The 27,223-nt window shown below is 42.8% G+C and overlaps 1 protein-coding gene across 4 annotated transcripts in view; it reads left to right on the forward strand.

The window, feature by feature from the left end:
- Positions 1-27,223, forward strand: part of SLC5A2 (solute carrier family 5 member 2) — a 103,830-nt gene that overhangs the window by 18,515 nt on the left and 58,092 nt on the right. For 2 of the 4 annotated variants that reach the window (XR_004539592.1, XM_033945966.1), the window contains exons 2-5: positions 6,980-7,051; positions 7,568-7,672; positions 9,597-9,656; positions 9,740-9,844. Coding sequence is in view for 3 of the 4 variants with exons in the window: in XM_033945966.1 (XP_033801857.1) it covers positions 6,980-7,051; positions 7,568-7,672; positions 9,597-9,656; positions 9,740-9,844 (342 nt within the window). In the remaining variant the exon portion in view is untranslated. Of the gene's footprint in view, positions 1-5,635; positions 6,855-6,979; positions 7,052-7,567; positions 7,741-9,596; positions 9,657-9,739; positions 9,845-27,223 lie in introns of those variants that run through there. The other 2 variants (XM_033945967.1, XM_033945969.1) reach the window with 2 other exon arrangements.

Below are 27,223 nucleotides of genomic sequence, written 5' to 3' on the forward strand. Positions count from 1 at the left end.
AGCCTAACGGCGAAACATGTCGAATGTGGAAGGTCCCTTACCCAATTTAGAGACAGAAACGAATGAAACTACATCTTTAAGATAAGTTTATAAATATTAAGTTAAAGTCAAAGTTATTTATGAAAGCACTAAGCACTTTATAACAGTTTTACTAACAAGTAATAATATAAGAAAAAGAAGAAAGACGTTAAAATACATATAGAGGGGGCAAATGAAGAAGCCATAGCCATCAAGATATTTGTGTCACCGAACAAAAAACGGATGACCAAATGGCATGTCTGAAGCCCTGAAAAAAATATATATAAAAAAAGTTTTGTTGCATTGATCTTTAAGATAGGTTAAATTGCATTGTATGCATCTCCTGCAATCAACTTGGTACCAGGTAACACCTCGAGGCCCCGCAGTACCGATACCATCGATCAATTGCAGCACCAAAATACTGTGCAAGGATCTCTTCCAAGGTGTCATTCTTTTACCTCCTGATGCCGTTATCCCTTCAGGCATGATTCTTCTACAACAGGGGTACCCAACGCTTCGATCGCGATCGACCGGTAGCTCAGGAAGGCAACGTGAGTCGATCGCAGAACCCATCCCGGGCTCTGTGATACACTCGTGTTGCCGTCCCGATTTACCGGGCCTATCAGCCTTCCTCTCCCCGAAGTCAAAGACGCCGACGCCGGGCATTAGGCTGTTTTTGTCATTTCAGGGGGGGAGGCGTGGTGGCGTGGCGGCGGCAGCAGCAACAGCAACAACAGCTTGAAAAAGAAATCATCCTGGCCCAGGTCGGTGTCAAACGCCGGAACTTCTACCTCTTCCAGCAGCCCTCTCCCTTCTACCTGCTTCCGGCCACACCCCCTGCTCCGCGGCTCTCTTCGGCAACTCAGCAGCAGCGATCGACACAAGCTTCTGACGTCGGGGCCTACCCTCTGCGAGTCCCGCTTGTTTCAACTTCCTTTTTCCACAAAGGCGGGACTCGTAGAGGGAAGGCCTCGATGTCGGCAGCTTGTCTTGATCACCGCTGCTGACGAGTTGCTTAAGAGAGCCGCGGAGCAGGGGGGTTTTGCCAGGTGCAGGTAGAAGGGAGAGGGCCAGATGCAGGACTCGTGGGTGAGGGAGCAGAAGAGAGAGAGAAAGAGAGAGGGGAGGGAAACAAAAGGAAATATTTCATACTGGGCTGGGCCGGAGTGGAGGGAGGGTGGATAGATTCTGGCTACAGGGTGCATTAACAAAGGAAAAGGGGGGAAAGCTGAAAATGGAGATAGTGACACAAAGAAGAGAAAGAGTAAGCAGGACCTACTGAATAAGGATAGAGATACAGAGGGGACATGAAGAGGAGGTGAAATAGAGACATAGAAGTAATGCTGAAAAAGTGTGGGGGGGGGAGATAAAGACATTGAAAGGGCAAATGGTGAACATGGGGTAAAGACAAGGACAGAGACAAATGAAAATTCTGAAAAAGTAGTGAGATAGGGATATAGGTGAGATGGACACAAAGAAGGGTGATGCTGGAAAATAGGTGGAATGGTAATTCTGACAGACACAGAAGGGAAATGCTGGATCAAGGAGAGATGGGGCTCAGGCTGGATGGAATGAGGAGAAATGCCTTGTTGGCCCGGAACTTCCTCTCCTATGTCAGAATTGACGTCAGGGAGTGGAATGCTGGTCAGCGCGACGCTTCTGCAGGGAAAGCTTGGGACAGCGGTGGCTTGGGGGCTGTTCCCCGATGGTGGTGGCAGCAAACCGAGTGGCTTGGGGAGGGCACGGAGAAAGAAAGAAAGGGGGCAGACAGGGAAACAGAAAGAAGGGGGAACAGGGAGACAGAAAGAAAAAGTTGGGGGAGAGAATGAGGTCTGGAGGAGAGGAAACATACAGGAGGCTGAAAGAAAGGAAGAAAGATTGGATGCACAGTCAGAAGAAGAAAGTGCAACCAGAGATTCATGAAATCACCAAACAGCAAAGGTAGGAAAAATTATTTTATTTTCAATTTAGTGATCAAAATGTGTCGGTTTTGAGAATTTATATCTGCTGTCTATATTTTGCACTATGGCTCCCTTTTACTAAACCGCAATAGCGTTTTTTAGCGCAGGGAGCCTATGAGCATTGAGAGCAGCATGAGGCATTCAGCGTAACTCCCTGTGCTAAAACCTACTATTGTGGTTTAGTAAAAAGGGAGGGGGTGTATTTGTCTATTTTTGTATTTTGTTACTGAGGTGACATTGCATAGAGTCATCTGCCGTAACCTCTTTGAAAAAATCCGGAATATGAATAATTAACATTTTCTCTGCCTTTCAGTGTGCTTTGTGTTTTTTATTTTTATTTTATTGTTGGTAGATCATTTTGACTTAGTCATTCTAAAAGTAGCTCGCAAGCCCATAAAGTGTGGGCACCCCCTGTTCTACAAGTTCTACAATGTCTCAACTTTCTCCTTCAAGGCATCAAATGGCTACTGCACATTGTATGATCTCCTCTTCCCTGGATCATTCCAATCATGATAATCATCTGCTTTGAAGCGAAAGAAGGATCTTCATTGGTACACTTCAGACTCCTCATCAGACCAGTACCAGAAGCGTCGCAGGGCTTCTTGTAAATATCCTTTTCCAGAGGTTTTTTTTCTGATTCCACTGATTCACAGTATGGGGTTTCTTTTTCTGAATCTGAGTCTTTTGATCCCACGCTTTTCACCAACAGTTCATCATCCAAGGGACTTGCCTTTGCTGCCTACATTAATCAGCTCTGTAAAGACTTACCAGTTACAATGGAAACTGGTGTATCATCTCCTGCATTTCTAGATGTTTTACATTTTCAAGAACCTCCTCAGGAATTCTGCAAGTTGCCATTTCACGACCTGTTCAAAAAGATCCTATTCAACAATTGGGAAATGCCTATATCGATCAAGACTGCTCCAAGTCACCTAGACTCCATTTACAAACTCTTTCCTTCTCCAGGATTTGATAGTTTGCAGCTTTTACATCATTCACTGTTAGTGGAATCAACCCTTAAAAAATACTTCGATTCCAGGGTGTATGCTTCAGTGCCTCCGGGTTGTGAGAGCCATACTATGGACGCTTTTGGTTGTCATCTTTATAAAAATTCTATGCTATTGAACAGAGTTCTCAATTACTCTTTCTACATGGTTGTCTGGATTTGCACAATATGTTCCCTTCCGGAGTATCAGCACACTATTCAAGCCCTTGCACAGACTGCGAGATATCTTCCAAGATCAGTCTCAGATGCTTTTCAACAATCATCTTGAGCATCTGCTCTGTCAGTAGATATGAGATGCCTGGCTTGGCTCAGGCTTTCTGATATGGATATCAATGTCCAGAATAGACTGGCCAACATTCTATGCCTGGGGCGGGAGCTTTTTGGTGATGTTATTAAAGTAGCTGTATAAAAGTTGGCTACTCTGAATAACTAAGTCTAAGTTTCCTTCATCAAAGAAGTCTTCTAAACAAACTCCTTCACTCGGAGACCATCTACACCTATTTCTGGCCAACTGCCACAATTATAGCAGGAGTAGGATGCCCTTTCCCTATATCATTGACACTCATCAATAGAATATTGATGGGCAGTTGTACTATTATTCTTTTCTCTTACAACCTGCCTCAGTCATGCATTGTTTTTTCCCTGCATTATTACTTCATTATGAGACTGTCATATCATTCAGTGGTGGTTTTCTCATTATTAGTGGTTACCCTATTCAAGCACTGTTTCTATTTCATTTTCATATACATGGGAGATTCTCCATGCATCTGACACTGTAGCTCTGTCAATTTGGACTGCTTCCCTTGTTTTTAGGCACAATCACCGAAAATTCTTCTACATCAATATTACCTACTTCAGTATTCCAATATAAGATCTGGACTCTGCAGAGTGGTTGGTTTTACTGCACTTTCATTACATTATAGAGGACAATGGACGGTTTTCACAATGATGGGGCCTGTGAGCAATATTCCCGGTCCTATTAAATCCATTTCTGGGCACTGCTTCACCTTACCAGCAAGGTCAACCTGACTTCTTTCATTGAGGCACACCTTCCACTGTACCATCAAGGCCTCTGCACAACATTCAGAAAGCTGCCGTTTACTTAAAGATTCTTTCCCTATGGTTATCATGGAATATTCTTACCAAACCCATTTATGCCGTCTCTATTTTCATCTAGAGCAGTGTTTCTCAACTTCTTCAAGCCAAGTACCCCCTAAGCCTAACAAATACCAACCGAGTACCCACCCCAAACCCACCCAAGCTCCACCCCAGACCCACCCAAGCTCTACCCCCATAATAACAGTACTAATTGTAATGCAATTTCTTCCATCCATTTTTCATATACACACAATATAATCTTATTAATACATAATGGTAACCACAACATTTAAAAAACACTGTATGCACAGAAAATGTTAATTATCATTTATATTTGGGGGGGTTTCAAAGGGGTCAAGGTAGATGACTTTAAAATATGTAATCAGTAACAACTATAGAAAAATACACATATAGAGCAAAATATAGACAGCACATATAAATTCACAAAACTGACACATTTTGATCACTAAATTGAAAATAAAATTATTTTTCCTAACTCTGTTGTGTGGTGATTTCATGAGTCTCTGGTTGCATTTCCAATATTTCATCTTTCTGCCTCCTGTATGCTTCCTCTCCTCCAGACCCCATTCCCTTCCCCAACCAACATCTCTCTCTCCCTTTCTCTCTCTGTCTCTTCATGAGTCCAACTTTTCTTCCTCTCTCCTCCACCCCTATTGGCAATATGTCTCCCTCTCTCTCTCACTGTCCATCTGTCTTGAGAGATCCAGGCATCTCTCCCACCCCCTGTACTGCCAAATCCAACATTTCTCCCTCACTCATTCCCCAGATCATGTGCAGCATTTATCACCACTGCCCACCAGCCCCATGCCCATTTTTCCTTCTATCACCCCTCTCCAGCACAATGCTACATTTCTCCCTCTATCACTATGGCCAACATTCTTCAATCTGCCCTCTTCACCACCATATCCAACTTTCTCCCTCTCATCCTTCTATTTTCCATGCATCTCTACCTCACTCCTCTCTCTCTATGCCCAATTTTCCTTTCTTCCTTTTCCCATATGCACCATCTCTCATTCACTCACTCATGCCCATCAGTTCTCCCTTTCTATTCCCTCCCTCCTATGTCCCAAGTTAGTGCCCCCATGTGTCGAGTTCATGCCCCTCCCCCCTCCTCCCCCAAAGCCAACCCATCCATAGAAGCCACAGGAACCGTCGGGGATCCCTGCCACCACCGCGGGGATGCCTTCCTGTCTGCCCTCAGGCTGTACCACCCCTGAAGTTGACCCTGCCACCAACCTGATATGCTCCATCCCCCCATCCAGCAGCAACTCCGCCTAGGGACAGGCCACAATGGAGCATGCAGTGACTAACCCACTGCACACAGCTGGCTCACAAGCCTTCCCCCCAACGTCAGTTCTAACAGAGAGAAGGTTCCGAGCCAGCCAGGCAGTGATTGGCTGGCCTGGAACCTTCTCTCCGACATCAGAATTGACGGGGGAAGGCTTGTGGACCGGCCAAGTGCAGCATGTCAGTCACTGCATGCAGTGTGACCCGTTCCTGTGCAGAGTTGCTGCTGGGGGGGTATGGAGTGTTTGGGTTCCAGCTTGGTAGCAGGGTCAGCATTGGGGGTGGGGTATGGTGCACCGTGCAGGCAGACAGGAAGGCTTCCCCAATGGCAGTGGCTTCGGCTTCAGCAGGGGGCAGGCAGGGATCCCCAACAGGAGGCAGGGAGGGATTCTTGGCAGTGGCCAGGCCGAATACCCCCAACAGGCAGCCCGTGTACCCCCAATGAGAAACACTGTCTTAGACTGCACACGAGCCTTGGGTTATTACTTGCAAAGGACTCAGTCTCACAGAACATCTCCTTTGTTTTTAACAGATTGGATCACTCTGTAACCAACAAAATTATTTTCCACATGGCTTGCAGTCTATATTTCTTGTTGCTATGCTTAGTCTGGGCTGCAGATCAGGGATTGTGTAACAGCATATAAAGACTGAGCTAAGGCACCTTCAATTGCATTGTTGAGTTCTACTCCCAAAGATGAAATCTACAGAGTTTCAAGTTTCAAGTTTATTGATTTTTGATATCCCGATCATAAAACAAATATCTGTTCACATGTTCATCTCTCACTACTGTCTGGAATCATTTTCCAGATGAGGTAATCACTTCAGCCAAGCAGTTTTACAAAATGTAATCTCTTAATGGCCAACTCTCCCTCCATCCCACTGCAGAAAGCTAGGGAGTCTCATATATGAGAATATGCTGCCTGCTTGTCCTAGGATAAAGCACAGTTACTTACTGTAACAGGTGTTATCTGGAGACAGGAGGCAGATATTCTCACATCCCATCCACCTCCCTTGGTTGGCTTCTTAGCTTGATAATAGAACTGAGGTACATCAGGCATCGAGCAAGAAGGCACTCGCAAAGTTTCTTAAAACTTAAAGTGACAGTACACTTTTTGAGCTGTTCGTACCGGGCTCTGTGGATGACATCACCCATATGTGAGAATATCTGCCTGTTGTCTCCGGATAACACCTATTATGGTAAGTAACTATGCTTTAATGTTAACTAAGTCTATTTACATGACCTGAAGGGAATTCTATGTTCTACTTTACTGTGATATTCTTGATTGATATTTTTCAATGTTTTATAACTTTGCAATGTTTAGAAATTTCAATTAAGAAATTGAACTAAAAAGAAGAAGAAGAAAAAAGAAAGTAATAGCCCTGTGATCATACCTTCTGAATAGGCTCGTAGTATCTGACTCACGGAGAGGAAAGAGAATGACATGCAATTTCATGTTGGTGAGGTGGGCATCAGTGTAATTTCTCCAGAGTGCCCAGTACCCTTTCACTGGCCCTGCTTTTTAGCCTCTGTATTCTATATATTGAAGGAGCCTCTAAAATGTATTTTTGTCTCTTTTGTTTCTTTCAGTCCATGCGCCGGACAAATCGTGGCACAGTGGGAGGATACTTTCTGGCTGGGAGAAATATGGTTTGGTGGCCGGTTAGTGAAATCCCCTTCATATCCCTGAATTAAATAAAGGGACATTCTTCTTGCTCCCACAGCTTCATCATCTGCCCCAAATGCCTCCCTTACTCTTGTCCTCTATAGTTCCTATAAACTAGAGCATCTCCTTCTGTCCCATACTTGAAAGGGCTTTCTCCTTCTCTATGTGTTCTTCTTTCTTCATTCTCCATACATATAGCAATCCTCTTTCCCAGTGATTGTCTCCTACCGAGTAGCTCATCTTCCAAGGTTCCTCTTCTGTTTCACATTGTCCTCAGTGCCCTCTCTTTCATACATAGAATCCATCTTCCTTTTCCAAACTGAAAGACAGCTGTCTCTCTTTCTCATGTCTGGAGATTCTCCCTACTAGTAAAAGTTGCCTTCTTTCCTATCATCCTAAGTTTAACCTAAACTAAAACTGTATGCCTTACTTAAATCTTTAAGCCCATCATGTATTTTGACTGCTGTTGCCATTTGTTTTCCTTCTCAAAACTCATTCTCTCTTTCTTCCAGGTGGGAGCGTCGCTTTTTGCCAGTAACATTGGTAGCGGGCACTTCATCGGATTAGCTGGCACAGGGGCTGCCAGTGGATTGGCAGTGGCTGGATTTGAGTGGAATGTAGGGGAATCTTTAAACCTATGTCCATAGCATGTGAAACTCGGCCGGGCACAAACATCCCAAAATGAGTGAGAGTCTATTTAGTGTCTGAGGCTAGTGATATGAGAAATGAGCAAATCTCAAATGTTGTGCCTGGACTGATACAAGAAATGCATGAGATTCTATTTCAGTGTTTATAGTTAATACGGTGAGAAGTGAGTGAGACAAATGCAGTGTGCAGGATCAGTGATGTAAAGAATGAATGAGACTCCACAGTAATGTCTGAGGAAACTACTGTGAGAAGTGGATAAGATTCCACTGTAATGTCTGAGATCTACGAATCAAGGAAAGAGTCAGATTTTTTCTGTATTTGAGGAGAAAAGTGAGCAAAGTAGAAGCTTACCAAACCAGCAGGTGCTGATCATAAAAATGTTTTATTTATGAACAAGTCAAACAAAATCTAAGGGTTCCATTAACAAAGAAGAGCGACCAGGATGATAAAGGGAATGGAATTCCTCTCGTATGAGGAAAAACTAAAAAGGTTAGGGCTCTTCAGCTCAGAAAAAAGACAGCTGAGGGGAGATATATGATTGCAGTCTACAAAATCCTGAGTGGTGTAGAATGGGTACAAGTGGATTGATTTTTTTACTGCATCAAGATATACAAAGACTAGGGGAGACTCGATGAAGTTCTAGAGTAATACTTTTAAAACCAATAGGAGGAAATATTTTTTCACTCAGAGAATAGTTAAGCTCTGGAATGCATTACCAGAGGATGTGGTACGAGCAGTTAATGTAGCTGGTTTAAAAAAAGGTTTGGCCAAGTTTCTGGAGGAAAAGTCTATAAGTCTGCTTTTGAGACAGACATGGGAGAAGCCACTTTTTGCCTTGGATTGGTGGCATGGAACGCTGCTACTATTTGAGTTTTTGCCAGGTATTTGTGACTTGGATTGGCCTCTGTGAAGATGGGATACTGGGCTAGATGACCATTGGTCTGACCAGTAAGCCTATTTTTATGTTCTTATGTTCGGGCTTTGACACTGAGTATCTGGTTACACAGAACTAGCTAACACATAGCCAGTTAAATTGATTTTCAGCACTTAAGTGGCTAAGGATTAGCACATAAAGATAGGACTGTGATTTATACGGTTATCCTGGCCAGTTAAGTGCTGAATATCAGCTCTTAACCAGCCGGCTGCTGACTCCGGCCCTGGAATGCCTCCCAAATTGTTGAATTTCAATGATGCGTTAACCGCTCATTTTCAGCAGTGATAACCAGTTAAGTGCCACTGAAAATTAGTTGATAGCTCCGAACAAGTGATTTTAACCAGTCAGTGGCTGGTTAAATCATTTTGAATTTTGACCAGTTAATAGATAGTTGATCATTTTAAAAATACTTTTGCAGATGTAGATATTTATGTAGTAATACTTTTTGGAAATTCTTCTTTGTGAGTGCCATTTGTTTTATTGTGGGCCCCCTCTTTTTCCTGATATATCACTTTGCTGCTGTAATAGATGTCCAGTTAGTTGGAAACTGTCCTTACAAGCCCCTGATGAAGGTGTTAATGCTGAAACATGTTGGACCTTGATTAATTAGGGAATCTGCTAGAATAATGGATTTTTTTTTCTGTGGTGTTTCTTATTCTGCATTACTCTGCCGATATGACTTGTAGGGTTTAAAAATTTTTTTTACTAATAACACATATCTGCAGCAGGACCTATAAAAATTAAATGGGCCCTGTGGCAGATAATATGCGCTAATCATTAATAAAATACCCTCTTACCATACCATACCATATAATTTCTTATATCCTGAAAATTTCACTTGGATTTATTGCAGTTTACAAAATAATTATTTGATTGGGTTTGAGGTCAATGATTCTAGGCATGAGTGAGATTCCATTATAGTCACTGCTATTGATCTCTCATCTCCTTTTCTTATCCAGGCTCTCTTTGTGGTCCTCCTCTTAGGGTGGGTGTTTGTTCCAGTGTACCTCACTGCTGGGGTAAGAATGGGTCTGGAGAATAGTGATTAATTTTTATCCATTAAATTCCACAATCTTCTCTTCAACGGTATTTTCTGTTCCAGGTCATTACCATGCCCCAGTACCTGAAGAAACGCTTTGGAGGAAGCCGGATCCGCTTCTATCTCACAATCCTCTCACTTTTCCTGTACATCTTCACCAAAATCTCTGTATGAAAACTTTTTTTAAAAAAAATTACTGTACAATTTCAGATAATCCTCAGCAGAGAACCTTGCTAGGGCACTGATTTTTAGGAAGAGAGGGTTAGATAGAGAAGTATTGACAGTCCAGATGACTAACTATATCGTAGGATTGATGTTAGGACACTATACTAGATCAATGGTTCTCTGCCCAATTACCAGGACTGACCAACCTGTAGGGTTCTTAGGATATCCACAATGAATATAATACAAGATACACATGAAAAATCATTGTACCTATCCAGCAAACCTGACTGTCTTGGTATATCTTAAGGCCTGGGTTGAGAACCACTGATGTCACAGCTTGCTTAGTTGTTCAAGACATCACTGTCTCCAGTTGTTATCCATAAGGTTCTCTAGTACATGACATACTTTTTTGGACCCCTGAGGAAGGAGTATTTCTTCAAAACATGGACCATGTTAGGTCCAAGTTCTCTAACCTTCTTGGATACAAACTGTTTCATGTTCATTTTTAATATGTGTTTATTACAGACTTGGCAGTTATCCATTCTGCCAAATATATATATCCCAGCCATAGAGTGTGACTGCCTATAGGATTTCACTCCTCATCCAGGACATTTTTTGTCATCATCTTCCATGGTAGGAGGAAAATATGTGAAATATGTTGGTTTCATTTTTACTTCACTTTGTTTTATTACATTTTGTACACTCTGTTTCATTTTACAAAAATTATGTAGTAGCCCTTAGTTTAGAAGTATCTCCATGTGTAAATAGTGACTTTTAAAACTGTAGATTGCCTACACATGTGATTTTAGAAAATTGATATTTGCACGTGGTAATCCACACCACGCAGAGCTGCAAGGAGATACGGTTAGGGCATGAAGACAAAGTGATCTGGGCAGGTCTACAATAACAACGTTTATTCCCAATTTAACAAGAGGGATGCACATCGATATCAAATATTCTAAACACACTTGAGTGCCTGTTTGATGAAGAAGATGCAAAGACTAAAGCCAACACTCCACCAGACAACGGAGACTCCCCTCTCAACAACTCCTGACAACTCCTGTTATTGAGAAGACATAGGGGAAGCCATTGCTTCACTGGATCGGTAGCATGGAATATTGCTACTCCTTGGGTTTTGGCCAGGTACTAGTGACCTGGATTGGCCACCATGAGAATGGGCTACTGGGCTTGATGGTCTAACCCAGTAAGGCTATTTTTATGTTCTTATGTTCCACTATCTTTCCCAGATAGCAATAACCTCTGCTCATCAACTCCTCCCACCAAGACAAGGTCCTCCTCCTGTCAAAGAAAAGGACTCCTCATCCAAGATAAGGTTTCCCCACTCCCACACCAGCTCTTGCCTGCGATTCCTGGCTTCCAATGGGTAGCAAGAGTGATTCCCAGTCACTCCTATTCTGTTGGAGTCTCAGGTTCAAAATGGCACCCATGATCCCAAGCAGTAGTCAAGCTGCCAAATAAGGAAAGAGGCTGCTTAGTGGAATAATTTGGAGCAAGCAGGGTATTCATTTTCTCTGTATGCAGCTTTTTTGCATTGTGCTCCTTCTGGTCATGCCAACAGATACACATGCCCACCTGCATGTCATAATTGTATTTAAGAAGAGGCTCTGTGTTTGGCAGAAACTTTCTAAAATACTACTGAAACTGATCATATCCTGACCTGGACATCTCAATGTACGTTCTATGCAAAATGGAGTTTCATGTGGGCTAATATGAAATCCACAAAGGGCTGCTGAAAGGGCACGCTGTAAAAGCAGCGATCCCAAAGTCAGAAGCAAAAGACCAGGCTTCCACAAAAGAAGCAGGAATGTCCACAAAGTACACCAAGTGGAGCCAGTCATTGGACCCAGAAGTTTAGAATACAAAATACTTTATTTCAAATTGTGAAAAATAAACAAACAAGCACTGGAACCTAGACCCAACACGGGCTGTGTTTCAGCAATATAAGCCTTCCTCAGGGGTCTTTTTGAGGATCGGAAATCCAAACCTAGGTATGTTCAATGCACAAATGGAATAAATAAATAAAATAAAAACATACAAAATAAAATAAAAATGGCACAACATTAGTGAAAATATAAAACCGCATTGATGATGAAATAAAAATAACAATAATGAAATAAAAACAACATATCAAAATTGAAAATAGATGGAATACAATTTAAAATAGAGAGACAGACTTAAAATAAAAACACAATAAAATCATTAATAATACATAAGGTTTATAATAATATCATATCAGGAAAATGATAACAATAAAACAAAGATAGGGAATTGAATGAAAACATAGAAACTATCTTGATATAAAATCCATTGTGAATTAGAATGATTAATAATGGTAATCAGACGGGTGAAGAAAGATAGGGAACAAAGTACCAAAAACAAAAATGATTGGAACAAAGCACGGAGAAAAGAGAAGCAAAAGTAGAATATAGGACCAGGTCTACAGTGGTCAAAATGGCAGTTAGGGAGGCAAAACTTCGAGTGGAAGAAATTCTGGCAAAAAACATTAAAAAGGGGGACAAATCCTTCTTCAGGTATATTAGTGACAGAAAAAGGAACACAGGCGGGATAGTACACCTTAGAAGACCGGATGGAAGTTACGTGAAAGCAGATTCCGATAAAGCCGAACTACTGAATGAATACTTCTGCTCAGTCTTCACCTGTGAGGCACCGGGACACGGTCCGCAGTTGAAGGCAACACAAATCACAGAAGACCCGTTTCAGAATTTTGAGTTCACACCAGGTGAAGTTTACAGTGAACTGGCAAGACTCAAGGTGAACAAAGCCATGGGACCAGACAATTTGCACCCAAGAGTGCTCAGAGAATTGAGCGATGTCCTGGCGAAACCGTTGGCTGAGCTATTCAATCTCTCCCTAAGTAAGGGGAAAGTTCCCCTGGACTGGAAATTAGCTAATGTCGTTCCTCTGCATAAAAAGGGTTGCAGGGCAGAGGCTGCAAATTATAGACCGGTGAGTCTCACATCAATAGTGTGCAAACTCATGGAAACACTAATTAAAAGCAAATTGGACACGATCTTGAATGAAGGGAATCTTCAGGATCCCAGTCAGCATGGATTCACCAAGGGTAGGTCCTGCCAATCCAATCTCATCAGCTTCTTTGACTGGGTAACAAGAAAGTTGGACTTGGGAGAGTCTTTGGACGTCGTGTACCTGGACTTCAGTAAAGCTTTTGACAGTGTCCCACACCACAGGCTGCTAAGCAAGATGGAATCGATGGGGTTAGGAGAGACACTAACTGCATGGGTCAATGATTGGCTGAGTGGCAGACTTCAGAGGGTGGTGGTTAATGGTACCCTCTCTAAAACATCGGAGGTGACCAGTGGAGTGCCGCAGGGCTCGGTACTGGGTCCACTCCTTTTCAACATATTCATAGGGGATCTGACTCAAGGGCTTCAAGGTAAAATAACACTATTTGCCGATGACGCCAAACTATGTAATATAGTAAGTGAATGCAGTTTACAGAATTATATGGCGCAGGACCTGCTTACATTGGAAAGTTGGTCCTCAACCTGGTAGCTAGGCTACAATGCTAAGAAATGTAAGGTCATGCACCTCAGAAGCGGAAATCCATGCAGGACGTACTTCTTGAACGGAGAAACTTTAACTAGGACTTCAGCAGAACGAGATTTAGGAGTAATCATCAGTGCAGACATGAAAACTGCCAATCAAGTGGAGAAGGCTTCATCTAAGGCAAGGCAAATATTGGGTTGTATCAATAGAAGTTTCGTCAGCCGAAAGCCTGAAGTCATAATGCCGTTGTACAGGGCCATGGTGAGACCTCATCTGGAGTACTGTGTGCAATTCTGGAGGCCACATTACAGTAAAGATGTGCGCAGAATTGAATCGGTTCAATGGACGGCCACCAGGATGATCTCGGGGCTCAAGGGTCTCTCGTACGAAGAGAGACTGAACAAATTGCAGCTCTACACTCTCGAGGAACGTAGGGAGAGGGGAGACATGATCGAAACATTTAAGTACCTCACGGGACGTGTCGAAGTGGAAGATGATATTTTCTTTCTCAAGGGACCCTCGGCCACAAGAGGGCACTCGCTCAAACTCAGGGGCGGAAAATTTCATGGCGACACCAGAAAGTATTTCTTCACAGAGAGAGTGGTTGATCATTGGAACAAGCTTCCAGTGCAGGTGATCGAGGCAGACAGCGTGCCAGACTTTAAGAATAAATGGGATACCCATGTGGGATCCCTACGAGGGTCAAGATAAGGAAATTGGGTCATTAGGGCATAGACAGGGGGTGGGTAAGCAGAGTGGGCAGACTTGATGGGCTGTAGCCCTTTTCTGCCTTCATCTTCTATGTTTCTATGTTTCTAAAGCACAAAAAATGAAATGAAATAGAATGGAAACAGCACGGAAATTAAAATAGAAAAACAGAAACGAAGCACAGGTGATGAACAAAAACCAAGGTGTGACACACCGATGTGAATGCTGAGACAAAGATTCCCTATCTTTATGTTTTATTATTCTCATTTTCCTGATGTGATATTATTATAAACGTTATGTATTTTTTTTTTTTTTAATTTATTTATTTATTGAATTTTACAATATTACCAAGCATATACATCTTGTATAGTAAAGTGAGATCAAACAACATACTGAACTAAATTTCCAAAATTAAAATATACCACAATCATAATTCAGTTGAAAATAAAAATAGATAAATAAGGTAATAATGATCTAGCTGATCACACACTAGTCCTCCATATATTGGATCCAAGATTTAAAGAGTAGGACAAATATAAATCAAATTAATTAAAAGAAAATCCATGTCTTACTACAGTGCGGGGAGCTAACCTTCCATGGGCGCTGTTATTCCTTTTTCAAGACGTTTCGCTGAGAGAAAACTAATCAGTTGAGACGGTTCTGTAAAAATATACTTCAATGATAAATATCTAACCACACATTTACATGGATATCTCAGAAAGAAAATACCCCCTATTTGAGTCACTCCAGATTTTAAAAGTAGAAATTCTTTCCTTCTTTTTTGAGTCTCTCTGGAGACATTGGGGAAAATCTGAATATGGTGTCCCAGGAAGTCTTTGGACCTATTTTTAAAGAAAAGTTTTAATATCCAATCCTTGTCTGGAGCCAAAGCAACAGACAACAAGAGAGTGGCTGGAACAGCCAATTCTCTATCCGATTGTTCCAGTATTGCGGAAATGTCCAATGATCTCTCCCGGGGTTCCTCAATTTTTCCTTCTTCTTTGGATTGGGGCTTGGCAGGAAGGTAATACACTCTTGTAAGAGGAGGTAAGGAGCTTTCAGGAATTTCCAATATTTCCATAAAATACCTTTTCACCATTTCTCTAGGAGAAGTTGACAAGATCTTTGGAAAATTTATAAATCTCAAATTATTAATTCGACCATTGTTCTCCTGAGCTTCCAACTTCCTCCTGAGTATTATATTATCTTTAACCAACAAATCTTGATTTTGTTTCAAAAACATTAGCTCCTTACTTGTATTTTGTGACTCTATTTTTAGTTGAGAAATATCCTGCTTTAAAACATTTATTTCTTCTTTTTGTTCTTTTAATTCTTTGTCCAAACTTTTTATTTGAGGATTTAAAGAATTCCCCAAATTCACTACCAAGTCCCATAATGCATCAAGTGTGACTTTAGGGGGTTTTGTGGGTGAAAAAAGTTGTAATGGTGTAGTATCTAAATGTTCTGAAATTAGCTTTACCTCAGTGGCGTCTTGTATTCCCCCAGCCTCTGTTGTCCCGGTCGCAATTCCTTGCAGAGAGAGCATGTCACTCTGCGTTGTTGTGTTCGGCGAGCCCTCCATGCTAGCCTCTGGGAACAAAGAAGAAGCTACCTCCTCGGGTGCATTCTGGTCCCGTGGAGAGCTAGCTGCTTGCGGCGTCGGTTGAAGGGGTGGCGTCCTGAGCATTATGTATTATTAATGATTTTATTGTGTTTTTATATTGACTGTCTCTATATTTTAAATTGCATTCCATCTATTTTCAACTTTGATATGTTGTTTTTATTTCATTATTTTTGTTTTTATTTCATCATCAATGCGATGTTTTATATTTTCACTAATGCTGTGTCATTTTTATTTTATTTTGTATGTTTTTATTGGATTTCCAATCCTCATAACCCCTGAGGAAGGCTTATATTGCCAAAACACAGCCCGTGTTGGGTCTAGGTTCCAGCTGTTTGTTTATTTTTCACAATTTGAAATAAAGTATTTTGTATTCTAAACTCCTGGGGTCCAAGGACTGGCTCCACTTGGTGTACTTTGTGGACGTTCCTGCTAATATGAAATAGCATATGCTAACATGAAATTAAAGAGAATTAACAAAAATATTCATCTCTGTTGTAGGTTAGAAGAACATGCAAGATCTCCTTTGTTAGTTCAGACCCAGCCCCGCACAACTTCTACATCTAACAAATAGTATCCAACTAATCCAAAGAACCACCAATATCAGCATTCTTCAGTAAGCTATTATATTCTCTCAATCTCCATTACAATTGCGCAAAAATGAATTTTTGAAACAGTATAATGAAAACAATTTTTGTATTCCAAAAAGCGCACGTGGTGCACTTTCTCTTTTCTATGAAAAGCAGCACTCTGCCACAGTGTGTTGAAGGCAGGCAGATGAGTGGACATGCTTGCAAGGTGAGAGGAGCTACTGGATGTGGAAGACAGTGTCATTGGAGCCCCAGCACTGTAAGTAACATAAGAACACAAGAACATAAGAATTGCCGCTGCTAGGTCAGACCAGTGATCCATCGTGACTAGCAGTCCGCTCACACGGCAGCCATTAGGTCAAAAACCAATGCCCTAACTGAGACTAGCTTTACCTGCGTATGTTCTGGTTCAGCAGGAACTTGTTTAACTTTATCTTGAATCCCTGGAGGGTGTTTTCCCTTATAACAGACTCCAGAAGAGCGTTCCAGGTTTCCACTACTATCTAGGTGAAGAAGAACTTCCTTACGTTTGTACGGAATCTATCCCCTTTTAATTTAGAGAGTGCCCTCTTGTTCTCTCTACCTTGGAGAGGGTGAACAACCTGTCTCTATCTACTAAGTCTATTCCCTTCATTATCTTGAATGTTTCAATCATGTCCCCTCTCAGCCTTCTCTTTTCAAGGGAGAAGAGGCCCAGTTTCTCTAATCTCTCACTGTAAAGCAAATCCTCCAGCCCCTTAACCATTTTAGTTGCTCTTCTCTGGACCCTTTCGATTAGTATCGTGGCCTTCTTCATGTACAGCGATCAGTGCTGGATGCAGTATTCCAGGTGGGGGAGTACCATGGCCCGGTACAGCGGCATGATAACCTTCTCTGATCTGCTTCTGATCCCCTTCTTAATCATTCCTAACATTCTGTTCGCCCTTTTCGCAGCCGCTACACATTGCGTGGACGGCTTCATCAACTTGTTGACCAGTACTCTCAGGTCTCTATCCTTGGGGGTCTCTCCGAGTACCGTACCAGACATCCTGTATTCGTGTATAAGATTTTTGTTACCGACATGCATCACCTTACACTTATCCACATTAAACCTCATTTGCCATGTCACAGCCCATTTCTCAAGCGTGTTTATGTCACGTTGCAGGTCTTCGCAATCCTTCTGCATCTTCACCACTCTGAATAACTTCATATCGTCCGCAAATTTAATCACTTCGAAGTGCTCGTTGTACCAATTTCCAGGTCGTTTATAAATATGTTGAAGAGCACGGGTCCAAGCACCGAATCCTGCGGCACTCCACTAGTGACACTTTTCCAGTCCGAGTATTGTCCATTTACCCCCACTCTCTGTTTCCTATCCACCAGCCTGTTTTTAATCTACATGAGTATTTCACCTTCGATTCCATGGCTCGCAATTTTTTGAAGTAGGTCATTCATGCGGGACCTTGTCGAATGCCTTCTGAAAATCCAGATATACAATGTCGACTGGCTCGCCCTTGTCTATCTGCCTATTTACTCCCTCAAAGAAGTGCAGCAAGTTCGTCAAGCAAGATCTTCCCTTGCTGAAGCCGTAGGGCTGGTCCTCATCAGATTGTGTCCATCAAGGTGATCAATGATGCGGTACTTTATCAGCATCTCTACCATCTTTCCCGGTACCGAGGTCAGACTCACCGGTCTGTAGTTTCCAGGATCTCCCCTTGAACCTTTCTTCAAGATTGGCGTGACATTCACCACTTTCCAGTCTTCCGTAATCCTTCCCGATTTGATCGACAGGTTGGCTATTAGTTGAAGCAGTTCAGCTATAGCCTCTTTCAGTTCCTTGATTACCTCGGATGGATGCCATCTGGTCCCGGGGATTTATCGTTTTTAAGCCTATCAATCTGCCTGCATACCTCTTCTAGGCTGACCGTCAATCCTGTCAGTTTCCTGTCCTCGTTTCCTGCGTATAGCCTGTTGGTTTCCGGTATGTTGTGTATATCCTCTTCGGTAAATACAGATGCAAAAACTGTGTTCAGTTTGTCGGCGATGGCTTTGTCCTCCTTTAGCACTCCTTTTATTCCACGGTCATCCAACGGCCCCACCGCTTCCTTTGCAGGTTGTTTCCCCTTAATATATCGAAAGAACGGCTTGAAGTTTTTCGCCTCCTTGGCTATTTTTTCCTCATAGTCTCTTTTGGCCCTTCTTACCACCTTGTGGCACCTTCTTTGATGTTGTTTGTGCTTTTCCAGTTTTCGTCCGTTTTTGACCTTTTCCATTCCTTAAACAAAATTTTCTTGTCTCTGATTGCTTCCTTTACCTCTACGGTGAACCATGCCAGTTCCTTGTTCTTTTTCCTCTTGGATCCCTTGGTGATACGCGGTATATAGAGATTTTGTGCCTTGGTGATCGTGTCCTAGAAAAGGGACCATGCTTGTTCTAGTATTTTTACAGTGCTTATCCTTTTCTTCCCTACCATGAGTCTCATCCCTTCGTAATTCCCTTTTTGTAAGTTCAATGCCATGGTCAACATTCTGGATCGATGTTTTGCCCCTGTGTCCTGGTCGAAGCGGATCATGTTGTGATCCCTGCTTCCCAGAGTCCCTTCTACTTCTACACCTTACGCTGGTTCTCGTAGTCCATTTAGAATTAAGTCCAGAATTGCATTTCCTCTCATATTTTCCTTGACAAGTTGTTCCAGGAAACAATCGCCTACAGCATCCAGGAACTACTACAACCGGAGGTGCCTAGGTTCCAGTGTATCCTCGGATAATTGAAGTAACACATGATAACTGCACTGGATATAGTTTTTCTTATTTTATCACAGATTGCCTTTCTAAAAGTTAAGGCCTGGATTCTTGAACCGGCACCAGTAGGCACCCATGCTCCCATTAAAAATGCTGCCCAAATGGCATTTTTAATGGAGATTTGAGGTACATACCATGCTTAGAAAATCTGCACTGGAATCACGCCTACGAATGCACTTGGCCAATGAATGCCAAAGTAGGCGTGGCCAACACCGGAAGTGGTGTTAGGTGGCCTACAGCACCTATATAGGCATAATTCATACAAAGATAAGTGTCCGAAATGTAGGCCCGGAAAACACAGACTAACATTTCCAGTATCTATCTTTCACGTTGGCATGATTTCAAAATCGGCACTGCTGTGTGATTGACATGCGATTGGCAGCCACTTTTAAGGTGGCCACCAATATTGGCACTGGTTCAAGAATCCGGGTCTAAATGCTGACACAAAAGGATTCCTTAGTATTTTCACTCCAGCTATTAACTGAAATTTGATCATATTGTGATCAGTATTTCCTAACGAAATCAACATTGTCACTTCTTCCACCAAGTATCTCACTAAGAACTAATTTAAAATAGCAATCCCCCACCTCTAGGAACTTTACCTACCTAGCGTTTCTTGATGTGAGATTTATCCAGTCAATATTGGGGTTGATATAGACCAGCAGATTAGAAGAATATTGGACATTGGGAGTTTTTATTAGACCTATAAAGCACATCTGAGGTCTTTTTCTCCCATTATATTTTGTGTCTAAATCACAAGAGTTTATTTTAGGCTCAATATTGATAAGTCTTGAATTACAGGTAGGGTTGGTCAGTCTTTCTTACTATATATAAGTGGATAATTTCATGAAAGTTTGATTAGAAATTCACTCATTCTCCTAATTAACCTTGCAGTATTGGGAACTGAAATTACCCATTATTACTGTGTCGCCAAATTTATTAGCTTTCCTATTATCTGTTAATATTTTACCATTTGTCTGTTCATTCTGACCTGGTCAGTAATATAACCTTAGCAGTATCTTGAGGAAGTGGCTAAGAAGGCGGCACTGACCAGGCATTTGTAAAATCGTTTGTTTTCTGGACTGCTGGTTCTTTCTTTTTACCTTTTGACAATATGCTTCACAACCGTAAAAGTGTGGTGAAAGCTGTTCATTCCATGATTGTTTTGCCGCAGTGATCCAGCAGACGATTGAGCAGTTCACCATCAGAACCCTACCAAGGATCAGGGAGGAAGGAGAAGGCCCTCCCTCACTAGGGCATGAAACATCTCTTTCGTCCACAACGTCAGTTGCTTCTCCTTGTCTGGCGTTGGCTTCTGCCGAGGGAGTGGAAGTACAGGCTGCCGAAGCTGCAACAGGTAATTCTTCCAAGGAGGGCCCTGGCACAGAAATTTCTCACTGATGGAAAATCAAGCAGGGGTGGTGAATCTTCCTAAGGAGGTGACGCTTTAAGCAATTTGGACTATGTTACAAAAACTGGATATTGCTACAATGAAGACTTCTGGAGAGGTAACAGCTCTGAGAGGGAAAATGGATGAACTATCAAAATCCTTTCAACAGAGTAATTCAGAGTTTAAAAATTCAATTACTCAGATACAAACAGAAGTTCAGCCTCTTCAAGAATTTAAGACAATCTCAATTACGGATAATATTGCTTTACGTACATAAATTTAAAATATTGAAAATTATAATCGACGATTGAATTTACGAATACTTAATTTACCTAAAATCCTTGGGATCTCATCACTTGAGATGTTTAAAAAATATTTGTTGGAAATTATGAAATATTCCTCTGATGTAATGCCTCCAGTGAATAGAATTTACTATTTGCCTGCTCTACCAAGGGCAGATACAGGAGAAAATTCTAAACCAACTCAATTAGATTTGAATAATATTTCAGCTATTTTGGAGGAATCTATTACAGATTCTTCAGTCAGGACTACTCTACTGGTCTCTTTCATTTTTGAGTAGGACTTAAATGCACTTATAAGACTTTATTTTCATCATTCTATGGAATTGTTCTATGGAAAAAGAGTTTTGATATATCCTGATGTAACTAGGATTACATTTAAAAAGAAGAAATTATTTCTTTCTATGCAACAAGAGATCATTGGGTGCTACATTTCTACTAGCATATCCATGCAAATGTGTTGTGAAGAACGTTGCTTCGAAATATGTTTTATTTGTCCCAAAGCAATTCCTAACTGGTAATGGAAACTAGAAGGTGGGGGTGGCGTATGTATGAAGGACAATTATAGAGACCGCACCCCCAGCAAAAGACAAAATGTGATGATAGTAAAGATTGCAACGCAAACAATATTAGCAACTCACTTCTTAGCACTGCAACGGGAAGTGAAACGAAACACAAAACTATACAAAAAAGGAGATTACCGCTGAAAAATAGCGAAAAAGCAATGACCACAAATGCTCGCAGTCTAAGCAATAAAGTTCATGATCTGCAAGCCCTGATATTAGAGGCAGATCTAGATATTGTCGCTATCACAGAGACATGGTTCAGTGAATCCCATGGATGAAATGCAAACATACCGGGATATAATCTTTTTAGGAAGAACAAAGATGGTCAAAAAGGTGGAGGGGTAGCTCTCTATGTAAAGATCGATATCCAAGCAACCAAAATGCAAGGGACCTGGAGAGAGGAAGAAGCGATGTGGATCGCTCTGAAAAGAGAAGATAGAAATTCTATTTACGTGGGTGTAGTCTACAGACCTCCGACTCAATCGCAGCAAATTGATAAGGATCTGACTGTGGATATCCAAAAGTTTGGAAGGAAAGAGGAGGTGTTGCTGTTGGGAGATTTCAACCTGCTGGATGCAGACTGGAATTTTCCTTCTGCGGAATCAGAAAGAAGTAGGGAGATTGTGGATGCCTTTTAAGAGGCTCTGCTCAGACAAATGGTGATAGAATCCAAGAGGCAAAAAGTGATATTGGATCTGGTCCTCACAAATTGAGAGAGTATCTCTAACATTCGAGTGGGTGCCCACCTGGGAAGTAGTGATCATCAAACAGTTTGGTTTGATATAACGGCTAAAGTGGAGAGCGGCCGCACGATATTTAAAGCCTTAGATTTCAAATGTACGTACTTTAATAAAATGGGAAAGTGTTGCTGAAAGAAAGGACAGTGAACTTCCTAGAATCTAATGGGTTACAGGATCCAAGACAACATGGCTTTAATAAAGGTAAATCGTGCCAAATGAACCTGATTGAATTTTGTGATTGGGTGACCAGAGAACTGGATCAAGGACATATGTTAGATGTAATTTACTTAGATTTCAGCAAAGCCTTTGACACGGTTCCTCATAGGAGGCTCTTAAACTTGAAGGGCTGAAGTTAGGACCCAAAGTGGAGAACTGAATTAGAAACTGGTTAACGGACAGATGCCAGAGGGTGGTGGTTAATGGAAGTCGCTCAGAGGAAGGAAATGTGAGTAGTGGAGTCCCTCAGGGTTCGGTGTTGGGCTGATCCTGTTCAATATGTTTGTGAGTGACATTGCTGAGGGGATAGAAGGTAAGGTTTGCCTTTTTGCTGATGATACCAAGATTTGTAACAGAGTAGACACCGAGGAGGGAATGGAAAACATGAAAAAGGAACTGCAAAAGTTAGTTGCCATATATTAGAATATATGGCAACTAAAATTCAATCTCTTATACCTCAAGGGAATTTACTTATCCCAGTGCTCCGTGATTTTTTTCACTGGGACCTCAGCTGTGGGTCTGAGTGTTTATTAAATAACTTCAGTTACTTGTTGATTGACATGATATTGTTTTTGAAAAGCAAAGTGATCTAGTGAAAGTAACTAAAATTCAATGCAAAGAAATGCAGAGTAATGCATCTGGGGATTAATAATCGGAAGGAGGCATATATGCTGGGAGGTGAGAGGTGATATGCATGGATGGGGAGAGGGATCTTGGGGTGATAGTGTCCGAAGATCTAAAAAACAATGTGACAAGGCAGTGGCTGCTGCTAGAAGGATGTTGGGCTGTATAAAGAGAGGCGTAACCAGTAGAAGAATGAAGGTGTTGATGCCCTTGTACAGGTCGTTCGTAAGGCCCCACTTGGAGTATTGTGTTCAGTTTTGGAGACCGTATCTGGCGAAGGACCAAAAAGACCTGAAGCAGTCCAGAGGAGGGCAATGAAAATGATAGGATGTCTGCGCTAAAAAACGTATGAGGAGAGACTGGAAGCCCTTAGAGGAAAGGAGAGACAGGGGAAATATGATTCAGATGTTCAAATTCTAGAAAGGTATTAACGTAGAACAAAATCTTTTCCAGAGAAAGGAAAATGGTAAAACCAGAGGACATAAGTTGCGGTTGAGAGGTGGTAGACTCAAGAGCAATGTAAGGAAATTCTTCTTTATGGAGAGGGTGGTGGATGCCAAGAATGTGCTCCCGAGAGAGTTGGTGGTGATGAAAACGGTGACAGAGTTCAAAAAAGCGTGGGATGAACACAGAGGATCTTGAATCAGAAAATAATAGTAAATTTTGAAGAACTAAGGTTAATACTGGGCAGACTTGCACAGTCTGTGTCTGTATATGGCCGTTTGGTTGAGGATGGGCTGGGGAGGGCTTCAATGGCTGGGCTGGAGTGAGCTTTGACAGAGACTTCAGTAGTTGGAACCTAAGAACAGTACTGGGCAGAGCTTTGGATTCTTGTCCAGAAATAGCTGAGAAAAAAAAACAAACAAATTTTTAAATTGAATCAGGTTGGGCAGATTGGATGGACCATTCGGGTCTTTATCTGCCATCATCTGCTATGCTATTATGTAGTGTTAATGCCTATTGATTATATGTTGGTTTCTTTAATTCTTAATTATTTTGCCTCTCTCCTCTTGCAAATATTAGTGGTCTAAGGAAGAATATATGTTTTCTTGCTATGTTTACTTATTGTATTGCTATAACAAGAGTTTATCTTGTAACTTTTTGTTAAATTGATAAAGAAATAAATAAACCTTATCAGTATGCTGTTTCCCTGTATAGATGAAATTTCTATCCATAAGGATGTTTCAATCTGTTTCATACAGAATTGTTATTCTGACTCAGTCCCCATTTTAACATATTCCACCACTCCCTTCTCCAAGTTGATCTACCCTATCACTGTGATATAATTTGTATAGTGTTCTATTGGTTATCCTTCTTTCACCAGGTCTCTCATTTAGTTCTATATACTCTAACTCCCCCATCTCATTTTTTAAGGCTTCTAGTATTTGTGAGCAGATATTTCAAAGTGTGGTATGGTTTGTTTGTTTTTTTGCATCCACAACCTGCTTAGCAGTTGACAGGGATAAATTTGTGAACCTTACTCTCTGTGCTCTTCCCTTAAAGGTCCTAGGCTTACTTTTGCCTTGTTGCAATGTCTCTACTGAGATGCTCTAACTTCTCTGTTTTGATAGTATCCTTCTCAAATACCTGACTCCAAAATATGCACTCCTGAGCAACTATCAGTTTTCCCCCAGGTTCTAGTTTAAAAGCTGATCTATCTCCTTTTTAACTGATAAAGTTAAGGTGGAGCCCATCTTTTTGAAATAGGCTCCTCCTTCCCAAATGCCCACTTCCTAACAAATCAAAATAATTCTTCTCTGCCTAAGAGCATAAATTTGCCTTCCAAAACCATCCTCCCATATTTTCTTATGTTGGTGGTACTCACATGTACCAAGACAGCAGGTTTCTACCCAGCACTGTATAGAATTGTATCTAGATGATGCATTAAGTCTGCCACCTTTGCACCCAGCAGACAAGTTGTCCTCATGCTTAGTAATCAAATCTCTCACTAAAACAAACGTCTTAACACTTCTCTCTCAGGCAGAAAATCCTGGAGACAAATCTTTAGTATAAGAGTACATTGCATTCTCCAGAGGGCATGTTTTGGCTGCAGGATCACTTCCTGTTTCACCAAAGTAATGCTCTCCCTTAGCTGAACTCCATTCTCTAAGGCAGCACAGAGGCAGTCATATTTGAGGAGGGACTTCTCTAAGTCTTTGTAGGTCTCCTCTCTATACCTTTCTGTCCATCTCAGCTCTTTCAAGTCTGCTATTTTAGTGTCAAGAGATCAGGCTCATTCTCTGAGAGCTAGGAGTTTGTCTCATAAATTGCACACATATGACCTCTCATCAGTTTGGAGATAATTATAATTAACAATAAATAAATTGCTCCACTTGTTAGGCTGAGAGTATTATCCCAACGGAAGAAAAAGCCTCTGGTTTGTTCTGGCAGAGCATAAATGTTCAAACCTCCTCCACCCACATCATCGGCTGAAAAACTTCTGTAGAGAATATACAATTGCCACTATGCTAATCTTTAATGCTGAACCAATCCAGTACCACTATGGCTGAGTTGGTCAACCAATGAAGAGAATTCAATACTCCCCATAGTAGTGACGTGGAGGTGAGTTATTAGTGAATCTCCCCATAAAAAACTCTGAGACACCGCTATGAAAACAGGACGCTGGTGAGATCGTGCGAGAAAACTATACCGCAGAGACAGAGTGGCTCAAAAAGGTGGGGACATTGCCATATACGTCAAAGAGGGAATTGAATATACTGGAGAGAACACGCCACAACCGATGGATAAGTTAGAGTCTCTATGGGTCAAAATTCCAGGAACAAAGATTGGCATCAACTACCGACCCCCAGGGCAGACCAAAGAAATTGATGGAGAAATGACGGATGAGATTAAATGCAACTGCGAGGGAGGCAACGCAGTTATCATGGGCGACTTCAACTATTCGGGGATAGACTGGAACCTAGGCACCTCCTGCTGTGCTAGGGAGGTCAATTTCCTGGATGCTGTAGGCGAATGCTTCCTGGAACAACTTGTCAAGGAAAATACAAGAGGAAATTCAATTTTGGACTTACAGTGGTGCCTCGCATAACGAACGCCTCGCACAGCGAACGCTGCGCACAACGAACTTTATGTCTTGCTCCCTACAACGAACTTCGTTTCACACAACGAAGTCGCCCGAGCTGCATCCTTCCGCGCAGGCACTGCGCTTAACTGCCCTCTCTCCGCCTGGCTCCCTCTTGCCCCCCCGACTCCCCGACACGATCGGGGCAAAAAGGAGCTCAAGCCCTCTTGCCCCGCCGATTCCCCAACTCCCCGACAATATCGGGCCAGGAGGGAGCCCAAGTCCTCCTGGCCACGGCGACCCCCTAACCCCACCCTGCACTACATTATGGGCAGGAGGGATCCCAGGCCCTCCTGCCCTCGACGCAAACCCCCCCTCCCCCCAACGACCGCCCCCCCCCAAGAACCTCCGACCGCCCCCCCAGCCGACCCGCGACCCCCCTGGCCGACCCCCACGACACCCCCAACCCCCTTCCCCGTACCTTTCTGTAGTTGGCCGGACAGACAGGAGCCAAACCCGCCTGTCCGGCAGGCAGCCAACGACGGAATGAGGCCGGATTGGCCCATCCGTCCCAAAGCTCCGCCTACTGGTGGGGCCTAAGGCGCCTGGGCCAATCAGAATAGGCCCGGGAGCCTTAGGTCCCTCCTGGGGGCAGGGCCTGAGGCACATGGTCGGGTTGGGCCCATGTGCCTCAGGCCCTGCCCCCAGGAGGGACCTAAGGCTCCCGGGCCTATTCTGATTGGCCCAGGCGCCTTAGGCCCCACCAGTAGGCGGAGCTTTGGGACGGATGGGCCAATCCGGCCTCATTCCGTCGTTGGCTGCCTGCCGGACAGGCGGGTTTGGCTCCCGTCTGTCCGGCCAACTACAGAAAGGTACGGGGAAGGGGGTTGGGGGTGTCGTGGGGGTCGGCCAGGGGGGTCGCGGGTCGGCTGGGGGGGCGGTCGGAGGTTCTTGGGGGGGGCTGTCGTTGGGGGGAGGGGGGGTTTGCGTCGAGGGCAGGAGGGCCTGGGATCCCTCCTGCCCGTAATGTAGTGCAGGGTGGGGTTAGGGGGTCGCCGTGGCCAGGAGGACTTGGGCTCCCTCCTGGCCCGATATTGTCGGGGAGTTGGGGAATCGGCGGGGCAAGAGGGCTTGGGCTCCCTTTTGCCCCGATCGTGTCGGGGAGTCGGGGGGGCAAGAGGGCTTGAGCTCCCTCTTGCCCCGATCGTGTCGGGGAGTCGGGGGGGCAAGAGGGCTTGAGCTCCCTCTTGCCCCGATCGTGTCGGGGGTGCCAGGGA

Source organism: Geotrypetes seraphini, chromosome 5 (genome assembly GCF_902459505.1).
Source record: "Geotrypetes seraphini chromosome 5, aGeoSer1.1, whole genome shotgun sequence".
Taxonomy (NCBI): domain Eukaryota; kingdom Metazoa; phylum Chordata; class Amphibia; order Gymnophiona; family Dermophiidae; genus Geotrypetes; species Geotrypetes seraphini.